The sequence below is a fragment of the Grammomys surdaster genome, unplaced genomic scaffold (genome assembly GCF_004785775.1).
Source record: "Grammomys surdaster isolate TR1022 unplaced genomic scaffold, NIH_TR_1.0 363, whole genome shotgun sequence".
Classification (NCBI taxonomy): domain Eukaryota; kingdom Metazoa; phylum Chordata; class Mammalia; order Rodentia; family Muridae; genus Grammomys; species Grammomys surdaster.
Genome location: NW_021604782.1, coordinates 6,903,272 through 6,916,174, shown reverse-complemented (window position 1 = coordinate 6,916,174; position 12,903 = coordinate 6,903,272). Strand labels below are relative to the sequence as shown.

At 44.3% G+C, this 12,903-nt stretch overlaps 1 protein-coding gene across 1 annotated transcript in view; it reads left to right on the top strand.

Moving 5' to 3' along the window:
- Positions 1–12,903, top strand: part of Epb41l4b (erythrocyte membrane protein band 4.1 like 4B) — a 149,994-nt gene that overhangs the window by 109,287 nt on the left and 27,804 nt on the right. The window contains exons 18-20 of the mRNA XM_028779919.1: positions 1,897–2,022; positions 6,237–6,304; positions 9,347–9,445. Of these exons, the coding sequence (XP_028635752.1) occupies positions 1,897–2,022; positions 6,237–6,304; positions 9,347–9,445 (293 nt within the window). The remainder of the gene's footprint in view (positions 1–1,896; positions 2,023–6,236; positions 6,305–9,346; positions 9,446–12,903) is intronic.

Here is a 12,903-nt window from a genome sequence, read left to right as displayed (position 1 = left end):
CCCCACATACACACACACACACACTCCCCCCCACATACACACACACATACACACACACACAGTCCCACACACTAAAGGAATAAATGAAAACTTTTGAAAAGTCAAAGATACCAAGCTCCAAATAGGATGGACCAATGAGCCTCCAGTGAGTCATGCACATGAAATACCTGGCCGATGACTGGCTCGTGATAAGCTCTTGAACATGTCAGCTACTGGCGCTTTTCTTAATCATCACTGTTATTACTATCATTGTCCTCATCACCATCCTGGTCCTCAGCATCACCACCACCATCATTATCATCATCATTGTTACTGAGGTTGTCACCAACATCATCATGGCCATTACCAAGATCATTGTTATCATCATCTATTTTTGATGGAACCCTAGAGAGAAAGGACTGACATTTTATTTCAGAACACTTGCCTTTCTTTTTGGTACCAAATGACATTGCTGGAGTCTGCTTCTCTCCCAAGTGTTCTTCTTGTTCGTTGGGCAGTCCCTTGGGGAAACTGGATTCTATGCCCTATTTTTTTTTTTAATTAAATACATTGTCTAGCCACTTGCCCTGCACTTCTATGGCTTCCATGATATTCCTACAATGAATACTAATTTGGTCAATGGGATTCTTGGTTTTTCTCAGTGTATGGGCCAGACTCTTCTTGAACTTATCACCCTTCTGTGTCCCCCCTCCTGAATGCTGGGGCAGCAGAGAAGTGCCTAATTCTAGTGGGGCTTTTGATCTGGTGAATTACAGTTCCAGTTGAGGAAGTTGAGGATTTTAGAATATTTCCTTCTTGCCTTTGTGCATGGTGGCTGAGCAGCCACACTGCCTCCTGAGACCACTGAATTTCCATTAGCAATCATGAGGTCTTGTGTATTTCTTATTAAGTACATATCTCTTCTGGTAATAAGTGAGTGTCACCTTAATTGTCTATATGAAGTATTTATTGGACACCAAGTCTGGGTCAAGCATTGTATTGTTCTGGGACATGCAATGACCATGACCTACATTATGGTGAGCAATTAGACATTATCTCCCAAAGTGGCACATATACCATCTAAGGTCATTTCAGGACTACATGTAGAGATGAATAACTTTTATTTTAATCACCGTGTCAATACCATGTCTGCTCTAGTGACAAAGCCTTTGATTTCAAAGATGTTTTCCTTTGAACATGATTCAAATATAAATATGTATTCCTATGGTAATCTACCTTAACTGAGTGAGTCACATGAAGTTTAGGGATATATTCACTTTATACTTAAGAGATGGCAGAAATTGTGATATTAGTACCAAATTCCTGAAGTCCAGTCCTGGGAGTGTGGCTCTGTGATAGGGCATGAGGCCCTGGGTCCCATCTGCTGCATATACATTAAATTAATTAATGAAGTAACAGAGAAAATTCTTTAATGAGAGTCACAGTTTCCAGCAAGATTTACTGAAAAAAATGTCAGCAAATATTTTGTACTCTTTTTCTTGATCCTGTAAATTACTGGTATGTCTTGCTATCTCTAAGGTAGCATGGAAGGAATAGCTCTAGGCTGGGCTGGGGGAAGAGAAGCTGTGGCTTCTATCACTAGTTCCCCTGCCTGATTTTGAAGGGGTCCCTTCCTGTCTTAAACCTTCACCTGACACCTGGTGTGTCCAGTTCCTCCCTCATTAGAGAGTGGGGTGAAATGTGGGAAACCTATGCATTTGAAAACGAAAGCCCAAGTGGAAGTGTATCAGGGCTTGCGCGCGCGCGTGTGCGCGCACGCACACACACACACACACACACACACACACACACACACATCCCTGTGTTACTTGTCTTTGTGGTTGCTAAGGAAAGTTATTGTTGAGTTTTCTTCTCTGTTTGCTTGACATATGTCACCTGCCTCTTGCTTTATCTCAGGCCGAGGAAAAGAAAGTTTCAGAGAAGACCCTTCAGACCCCACTGCTGCCTTCACCTGTGGCAGATCACGTGAAGTGTAACATTTTGAAAGCACAGCTGGAGAATGCTTCTCGTGTGAATGCCCAGGTACGTGGCGGTGAATGCTTCTTCAATTTCACATTACAGGATTTCCTCAGTGCCACACAGGGGCACAATGACACAGAACCAGTCAAGGTCTAGTAGGGAAATAGGAGCCACTTCTTAGCATAGGAGCCTGGATGTTGTGTTGTTGTAGTTACATTTATCTCTTTGTTAGGAGGGGTGCAGGGGTTCATGCAATGGAACGTTTATGGAGGACAAGGACCACTTTCAGGAGTTCTCTCTTTCCTCCATGTGGGTCCTGAGGATAGGACTCTGGTTATCAGCCTTGGTGTCAGGCACTTTTACATGCTGAGCTGTCTCATTGGCTCACGGAAGCCTGGGTTTTAATGCAAAGAATTGCTAACAGGTGTGGTTGTTATTCATGCAAGCTAATGAATGGAAAGCGGGAAAATGAGAGACAGTGGTTTTTACATGCTAGTTGCATAAGGGCCCTGAACAGAACTTCATCTCATCCCCGAGGGTTCAGGAAGTCAGTGTGGGGGCTAGTGATCTGCATGTCTAACCAGCTCCCTGAACTACTGTTTGACTCACACTACTCCAAGGGACTGGAGGTGGTAACTCCGGAAGCACATTCCATCACAAGAGCACGAGAAACAAAGATTCTGTAATTACGAACATTTGAGTGCCAGGAGGAAGAATCCCACACAGGTGAAACTTATACTCCTGAGTTCAGGTCTCCATGGCCTGCCCTTGTATCTAACTTCATGTGGCCTTGTCCCACACTTGGAGCCTGGGGTGACAGGGTCCCACACTCTAGGGAAAGGGGCAATGAGTCTTCGGATGCTGTGTCTGTGATGGGCTGGGTGACACCAGATCTCTAGGTGCTACAGTACTGTAACCTGACATAGATGCTCCTGTGGAGGAATTGGGTACCATAGTTGAAGAAGCCATGCTGGGGTAGCCCAGAAGAACATAAAACCGAGAAATTCTCCTCCTCTAGTGCCCCCTGTTGGCAAAGGAAAATTTGTTTGGGGCTTCTCATCCCAGATCCAAGAAGGAGGTGAATTTGGAGATAAGAAAGGATAGTGTAATAACTGACATAAACCCTCTGACTGGCACCATAGCACATATCACTGGCTCCGTAATGGCCATTAATTACATTCTTTCAGCCACCCTAAATGACAGTTCTAAGGCAGTGGCCCCAGTCATAGGAGGCCTCCAAGGAGAAACCCACTGGCCATCCCTGCCCTGAAAACAGTATATAATAAGCTATGGTTGGCCTGACAAGATGACTCAGTGGCTCAGTTCAATCCCTGGACCCATATGGTTGAAAACCTCTTTATAGGCTATGAAACATGTACGATTCTGTTTGCCTGGTGACAGGAGAAAATAGCATACACAGAGATGACAGTGGGAGAGCAGGTAAGACAATCAGATGCGACTAACAAGATAGCTGGTAATATCTTCATTCTCTGTCTACATACATAACAATCTGTATGATTTAAATCCTCCCAGAAGAAACAAGAGCAAACTTACAGGGTTTCTTCTGTTGGGAGGCTGTGATGGGAACAGGAAGTACGGACTATGTATTGGAAAGCCAGGTGATCTGGTTCTGCGTTCTCAACCTTCCTAATGCTATGACCCTTTAATACAATTCTCCTGTTGGGGTCACTCCCAACCATAAAATTATTTTATTACTACTTCATAACTGTAATTTTGCTACTCTTATGAATTGCAGTTTAAATGTCTGAGATACAGGATAACCGATCTGTGACCTCTGTGGAAGGGTCATTTAACCTCCAAGGGGGGAGGGGGTGCAACCCACAGGCTGAGAACCACTTGCTCTGTTTGAGTCCTGATCTATGTCTTAGTAATGTCATCTTAAACTTGTCTATTAACTTCCCTGGGCCTCAGCTGTTTTGTACGTAACGTGGGATCAGCTGAGTCTGGTGGTACACACCTGTAGTCTCAGGCACTTGGGAAACTGATACAGGAAAGTCTTTTAGGGTCTAGAGCTAGAGACCAGCCTGAGATAACATAATAAGGGCTGAAGAGACATCTCAGAGATTAAAAGCATTTTCTTTTCAAGCTTGAGGATTGGAATTTGGATCCCAGCATGCTTATACAAGCCAGGTGTGATCCCATCCCTGCCTGTCACCTCAGCGCTTATTGGGGTGGAGGCAGAAGGATTGCTTGGGCTGGCTAGGACCAGCCTTGTTGAAAAGCCGCTAGCTCTAGGTTCAGCAAGAGACCCTCAAAGGCAGACAGTAATTAAGGAGGACACTTGACTCCTTTCTCTAGCCCTGCATACCTGAACACACTTATACACATACATCACAAACCCATGCACAAGACACACTCGCAAATTAAAGAAACCCAACAAAACAAAACAAAACAAAACAAATTAAAAGTCACCTCCCTAGATAACTGTTAAGATTAATGAATAGCACAGAGAACCTGACTAGTGTCTCATATTACCTCAAGACATACTGGTAGGAACAATCATGGATAAAGGTTAGGGAATTGTTGGGGACACTGAATGCTCTGGGTGATGGCAGTGACACTTTTTACAGGACAGTCAGGTTGATGCCTCACCTCAAACTGAGTGATTTCAGAGCTGGCAGGGTGGTTCAAAGGATAAAGGCACTGGGTGCTAACCTTGATGACCTGAGTTCCATCCCTAGCAACTACATGGTGGAAGGGGAGGACCCCAAGTTGTCCTTTGGCCTCCATGTGCATACTGGGCAAATGCACACACAAGCACACACACACACACACACAAGTGTAATAAACAAATAACAAACCTCAGCTATCTCAAATTACAGTGGCATCTGATTGTCTTACCTGCTCTCCCACTGTCATCTCTGTGTATGCTATTTTCTCCTATCACCAAGCAAACAAAACTATATATATTTCATAGCCTATAAAGTTGATGTTTTGCATTTTGGGAAGGTCTGCCACGTTCCCAGGGGTTTTGTGCTGCACAGAGCCTCTGTAGAGGACCCAGGTTTCTACTACAGTGAAGATATACCGTGTGTCAAAAATAATTCATTTTGGAAAGTGTGGAAAAGGAGGAGATATGGACCCAAAGAAAAGAAAAATATACTGGCTCAGACAGATAAAGAGGAAGGGCCTGGAAGTAGTGGAAGAGAAGAGAGGAAGGCATGAGATCAGTAAAGCCAGGAATGCTAGCCCATCAGCGTGCTCACCCACCCCTGTAGAAAGGATGCAACCACCCACCCACCCACCCACCCTCCAAAGCAGCATATTAGCCTTGAATAGATCTCGAGAAGTCCTCAAGGAGACCTGCTCAATTTTCCTTCCCTCTAATGGCACAGGCCACTTTGTAAATGGCTCCCACTCTCCTCCACAGAACTAGTGCTCTCAGGAACTAGTGTAGGAATCCTTGGGTTAGTGCAGCCTGAGGGTTTGTGGTGGAGAGCTGCTGTACGCAGCCCAGCACCCTGCCAGGAGCTAAGCACCAGTTCCCTACGGGGGTCAGTGCAGAGCACAGGTGTATGGAAAGGAAGCCAGAGGTGCTGTCTTATTGCTGACTGTAGAAAAGACTCTGACAGGAGCCGGGGCTAGATCCATGTGTGGACTACGGTGTCCTCTCCCCCTCCCCCCAGTCTCCATGACATTACTGAACGTCCATGCAGAGCAGAGGCTAAACAGGATGGCTGTGGGTGGGGCATCTCCCCCACTGACTGCCTGTGTATATGCTATTTGGCTTGCTGTGTGGGTGTCCTTTCCTCCCTTGTCATTCTCAGGGACTCACCAGAGGGAGGAAGACAAGACTTGTATTAAAATCAAATGACATCATTCCTTCCGGTATTGCTCCTCAGATGTACAAGATTTCAAGTTCTTTTAAAGCTGTAACTGTAAATGCTACACATTCCTGTAGCCCATTCTTGTTCTTGATACATAGAGTGCCGGAAAGGATTGAGCTGCGGGGTTGCTTTTCCCACACGTTCCCGTTCTCAATCAGGCAGGAACACATAGCAAGTGCTCAATAAAAGTATGAATGCAAGCATTGATTGAGCGTTCAGTTTTCACACCTTAAGCCTCAGTAGCAGGAATGACTCAAGAAAACTCTTTGTCGTTGTTGTTTGCTGTGAAAACAGAATAACTTCGTGATTGACTAAACCACCTGATGAATTATTTCTGTGGTCCTTCCTATCGCTTCAGTGCAGAAGAGCTGAGAGCGTTTTTTTACATGCCGGGCTGTTTACATTTGACTAACCTGTTTTCTTTAACAGATTGGAAAAGAGGAGCCCCCATTTGTAAATGTCAACAAGAAATCGAGTCTCCAGGACACTAATGTCAGGTTCGTTGCTTCTTGTTTGAGTTGGGAAATGATACTGTGTGATCTGCATTCTGTAGGAAGTATTGCTCCCAGGGAGGAGGGGCCGGTAGACGTGGTGGTGGGTAGACCCAGGTGAAAGAAACAGAGAGGAAAAACAAAACAGAGAAAATAGGGGCCCAAAGAAGCCAGTTCATAGACTTCCTATTGCTTATTCTTAGTTTAACATTGCTGCCCACTGAGCTAGCAGAGAACACAGCTTCCTTGAGTGGTTTCTGAAGCATATAGAGCTGACCTTGACATCCTCCAGGAAAGACCCTCCAACCTCTGTCCCCAGAGTGGCGTCATTGTTGATAATACAGGAAAAAGGACTTTTCACAGCCTGGCTTCTTCTCGCTGCTCCTCCTTGGGTTCTCATTTCTGAGCTTTGTTAGAACTGGAATCACCTGGGTGCATTGACCCTCTCAGCCACTATCTCCACACCCCATGTTCAAGGGGGAATCCCACCTCAGCCCAGGTGACTGACAACATGTCTTAGTGCCATCTCGGTGCTCTACCATCACCTACTCCTCAGAGTGCTTTCCTCAAGTGTACAACCGACCCTCTTATTGGAAATCCCAGGTCCTGGCTGGGGAGGTTAACTCAGGAGTAGAAGCCTGCCTAGCATGCTCCAGGCCCTGGGTTTGATCCCCAATCACGCAAACCAGATGAATAAAACTAGACCTCTGAGTCCCACCTCAGTCCTTGAGATCCTGTGTGTGGGTGGGTGTGAGTGGGAATAGAAGGGGGCAGAAAAAAGCATCTTAGTGAATGCCTGGGTGTCCTAGGGAATCGTTATACTCAATGCTCAAAGCAAAGGCTAGCATCACTCTGTATTGTCTTAATGACAGTCTGTCTGGGGCCCTCCTGGACTTTACAGGACTTAATTCAGGCTGGGGTCCAGCTCAGTTGGAGAGTTCTTTTCTAACATATACAAGGGCCCAAGTTCCATCCCCAGCTCTGGAAAAAAACAAAACAAACTAACAGAAAGCTCCTTTCCACTCTGCCCGCCCTCCTTCCTCCATCTGCCAGTCCAGTCTTGGAGAACAACATTATTCTCTGTTTCCTCCCCAAGCTTGAAACTCAGGAGTCCCTGTTCCCACCCACCCACCACATCCCCCCACCTAATTGGTCATCAGGACACATCAATTTGAATTTCGTATTATCTCAAGAAAATCCATTCAGGACCTTAATCCCAGCCCTTCTGGCCCGTCCTTGTCTCTTATTCTGGATCATTAATACTCTGGTTCTCCAACCAATACACTCTTCCTGGCTCTGAGGACCTCTCTGCAATGCAAACCCAGCAGTGCCTCTCCCCAGACTAAAACCTTTAGTGACTGTCACTGCCTTTGGAGTAAACTCAGCCCGAGGTCCCTCCTGACAGGATACTCCCTACCTCTTGCCCTTCTGCTGGGGCCCCTTCAGTGTCAGGGTGGTGGGGATGGTACCCTGCATTTATCTAGGCCTCTGCTGTCTCCCATTGGTGGTCTTCCTTTCATGAGATAGAGAACTCAAGAGATTAGGGACCATGTAGAGCTACCCTGGGGTTCTGGCCTGAGGGAACCATGAATCCAACATGTTGACTGAAATTCCTTATTCATTCTTTTCTGTGTCCATTCAACAAGCATTTACTAGGGACCAACTACACACTCTTCACATAATAGAAGAGAAAATGGAAGTGCAGAAAAGCATCTGGTAATCTGTAAGGGTCCCTTGCTCAGGGCCTCAACTGGTCTCAAGGTCTCTTTGGTGTAGTAGTTACTGATTTTTTTAAATATGAAATTAGTCATGACCATAAAAATAGATTAAAGATGTTTCTTAAAGTCGCTGTTTTGGGGCTGGTGAGATGGCTTAAGTGAGCCCCACCCTCAGGGGTGAGGACCTCAGTTTAGATCTCAGATGCATAGTGCAGAAGAACTGACTCCTGCATGCCATTTGCTCTCCAGCCTCTGGACACACACACACAGAATAAATAAAAAGATGATCATTAAAACAATCAGTTTTAAATAAAGCCATTGGATTGCCATAAATGATTGAGGAAAAATGAAAGTGAATTTAATATATTTTTGTAAAGAAAGCAGATAAACAAAATGGTTGGGTTATATAGGAAAAGGCAGTCCAGCCCCCTGGGCTGGAGAATTCAAGATAGAGGGTGTTGTGTGCCAGCTATACCCTGTAACAGGGTCTGGGGATCCTCAAAGAACCTGGCAGCCAGGTCTCCTTTGATATGTTAAATAGGCACCTCTGTCCCAGGTTTGAATCCTAACATTTTTACTTTTATTTATGTGTGTGTGTACACCTGTGTATAGGTGCCCCGAGAGGCTAGAAGAGGGCATCAGATCCCCTGGAGGCATTATTGATAGTCTTAAGACATCTAGAATGGGTGCTGGGACTCGAACTCAGGCCTTTGGAAGAGCAGCAAGCACTCTTAACCACTGAGCCATGTCTCTCTCTTTAAAAACATCTCATATACATAGTATTAGAATATTTTAGAGAGAGTTCTAAAGTTCTTTTGATTATACATTTTCACTATATATATACACACACATACATATATATAAAATCTCAGTATATATGTATATATATATAGTATATATAAAACATATATATGCTGTTTTATTTATAGTATATAGCTTCACTATATACTGTAGTTACAGCCATTGTTAGCTACCAAGTTATTGGGAACTAAAGCTGGGTTGCTTATGGGTTTTTCTTCATTTCACAGCAAGACCTAGCTATGAACCAAACCCTCGTACTAAGGTAGGGAGCTTCTGAGGCAAGGCAGTTTTATTTGGTACCTTGCCTGGTTATATTTGGTTCCCTACTCTATTCTGGTCTCTATAATGTTTGCTTGTTTATTTGATTTTGAACTTTTCTGCATTCATAATATAATTTCAGTTATTAAGTTAAACAGTAAGCCAAGAGCAGTCAGATTTCTTGACCACCAGAATCAGTAAGCTGTATATTACCTGAGAAGCCTAATACAAGAATATTAACACTTTAAACATTTTTTTCCTATGTCTCTAGAAGCCCCATTCCTATCCGTGTGGAAACTGCCCAGCCAGCTGTGGAGAAGCCGGAAATCAAGCCTCCCCGAGTGAGGAGGTTAACAAGACAGTATAGTTTGTGAGTTCTGCGCCTGTCTACCCCCTACATGAGAACATTTAGTTATAAACTCATTAGCCCTGCCCCAGGCACCTTCTCTGATGGCCATCCCCCAAACTCCATTCAATTCCCATTCTGGTAACACAGTGGGGATATTTGTCCTCATCGACTGTGGTATAGTAAACTGTTTCCAGCATTCTGTGCCTGCCACCTCGAAGTTACTGAGGATCAGGAGTCTGGTACAACCTCTCTGAGCTTCTCTGTTGGGTCTCAAAAAGCTACAGATTATCCCATTAGGGCCTTGGTCACACGGTTGCTATCAAAATCCATGGCCAAGGAGGCTGTTGGACCCGTTACCCTATGCTACTGTCTTATAAGGTTTCTCTGTCAGGGAGCATGAGAGGCAAGACGAAAGTTGGTCTTGTATAGCTTCACACAGAAAAGACATCCTATTGTTTTTGCCATATTCCATTCCAAACAATGGAAACACATTGCTAGGCCCAGTTCACACTCTATAGAGGAGGATTACATGGGTGGATGATTGCTAAGACAGGCGCCCCCCAGAGGCCATAAGAGACGCCGCCTCCACACCCCATGGCATGATGGTAAAGTGTTCAGCAGGGTCAGTCAGCAGAGCCAGAGGGGCAGCATGGAGCTGTGGATGATGTCAGGACCCACCCAGTTGTTTTTCCACTTAGTTCAACAAAACTCTCTTGGCTATGATTCCAGGCATTGTCAGGTATTGGCAAAGTGACTTTGACAATTCCCATCTGTCATCTCAACTTGTAGTCTCGTAAAGTGCTGGAGGCAAAGACAGAGTTGTAAACAACAGCCCAAACTAGACAGCTGAGGAAGACAGTAGGAAGGGCACGTGGGCACAGCCATGGGTTGGAGGACTGGCTGAAATGGAGGCCCCTTTTGTGGCCCCGGCTGTGCCTCAGGCACTATGCCTGGATGTGAAGTTGGTCAGAGAACTGCAGGGGAATCTCTGGGCACAATGGAAACTGAGAAGTCTGGGGTTCTGGTCTCTCCATTTCTCTCTGTCTCTCTCTGTCTCTCTCTTTCTCTCTCTTTCCCTCTCTCTCTCTCTCTCTCTCTCTCTCTCTCTCTCTCTCTCTCTCTGTCTCTGTGTGTTTGTGTGTGTGTGTGTGTGTGTGTGTGTGTGTGTTCATGTGTGTGTGCACATTTAGAGGATGGGAATTGATATCAGGAATTCACCTTATTCACTCTCAAATAAACCTGAAGCTCACTCACATGGCTAGTCACTAAGCAGCGTGCTCTAGCCCCTGTCTATGCTTCTGGAGGAGGGAATTACAGGCAGGGCACTGGGCCCATCAATCATTTCTGTGAGTTTCTGGGGATCCAAACTCTGGTCCTCAGGCTTGTACTGCAAATGCTTCAACTCCCGAGCGATCCCTTCAGTACCTTTTCTTGTCTTTCTGTTCTTTCCTTTCCTTCCTTTCTTTGGAAGTATTGGTGGCCTCACCAAAGCAAGTGCTGTACCACTCAGCTCCGTCTCATCCAGTCTTCATGTTCTGTTTTGAGACAAGGTCTCCCTGTGTTGCCCAGACAAATTTTGAATGTCTGATCTTCTTGCTTCAGCCCAAAGAATGATTGAGATTTCAGGTCTGTGACATCAGGCCTGGCTTCAGGTGCTTTTCTTTCATCTGTAAAGCGAGCTAGTAGCCCTCTAAAGGATTGTTTTTTGAGACAGGCTTTCACTGTGTAGCCCTGGCTGTCCTGAAGCTCACTCTGCAGACCAGCCTGAATTCACAGAGATCTGCCTGCTTCTGCCTCCCAAGTGCTGGGATTAAAGGATACCAACTCCTGGCTCTAAAGAGTTTTTTTGCAAGGGTCTGGCCCAAAGGTTGTGTTTCTGAAAAGAAAAAAAAGTGTAGGATTCAGGATGCAAAGTAAATGTTGGGGTGCAGTGCCAGAGGCAATCCCCAAACAGCCAGCACAGATGTGCTATTATCTCCTCTGTGAAGGTGAAGGAAGGTGAAGGAAGACACACACATGTTCAAGGGGTCCTGAGAGCAGGCACAAGTCACCCCGATGGGAACCTTGGGGTGTGTGTATAGCACCAGTATGTCTAGGAAAGCCAGAATGGCTTGGACTCAGATAATTAACAACTCTAAGAATCTCTGGGGAACAAATTAAACCATGAAAATCTCTCCCTATCCCTCCAGGATAAGGCTGCTAGGGTTTCTTTTCATTTCAAAATTCAAAACATTATTGTCACCCATTTGGGATAGGTAATCCTATTAAATAATGACTAACTGCAGGAAAGGAAACAAATGGGCTCGTTTTTTTTTTTAAAGTCCTCTTACTTATGTATTACTGCAGTCAGCAAAAGAGTTTTAAGGCAAAGTTCTCCACAAAAACTTGTTAATGTGTCCTGTAAGCCAGATGTGGTGGCAAACGCCTGCAATCTCAGTACTTGGCAGGCAACAGCTGGAGGATCAGGAGATTGTAGCTAGTCTGGGCTATATCCATAAAACAACATTTTATGAATTCATCATGAATTACCTCAGAAACTGAAGTAAAGCTGGAGACTTACTGAATTTTAAATGTTTCCTTACTATAAGGTATAAGTTAAGACAAAAGATTTTAAAATATATATATATTTAAAGTAGATATATATTTAATATGTATTAATATTTATAATATATAGATATTTAATGTTAAATATATATATGGCTGGAGAGATAGCTCAGTGGTTGAAAGCATTTGCTACTTTTTCAGAGGACACTCCTGTGCTCTCATTCCGGAGGCTTACAACTATCTGTATTCAGTGGTGCCCTCTACTGGCTTCTGAGGGCATCTGTAACCACATGGCATGTACATACACACAGAAAGAGAAATTAAAAAAAATAAAAATAAAAATCAATCTTTTAGAAAATAGAATTTGGAGCTTTTCCTATTTTTAGACACTCTGGGTTGACTTCCTATTGTAAGAAATTGTCTATGGTTTTTTTAAAACGGTCTTTTTATGTAAAACAAATAGTGACTCTGCTTTTAGGGTTAAAGTGTTTTTTACATAAGGATTAAAAAAATATTCACCTTACTCTTCTGCGTCACTCACCGTGTGACTAACTTTTTAAAAAGTAAAGTGAAAACCAGGCTGGGCAGATGTCTTGGAAGTTCAGAGTTCATACTGTTCTTGCAGAGGACTGGAGTTGGGGTCCCAGCATCCATATCGTGTAGCTCACCACTGCCTGTGGCTCCAGCTGTGGGGACCCGTACTTCTGGCCTCTGAGAGTACACATGCACATTTACACACGTATACACATAAATACACATATACACACGTATACACATAAATACACATATACACATAAATACACATATACACACGTATGCACATAAATACGCATATACACACGTATGCACATAAATACGCATATACACACGCACGCACATAAATACGCATATACACACGCACGCACATAAATACGCGTATACACACGCACGCACAT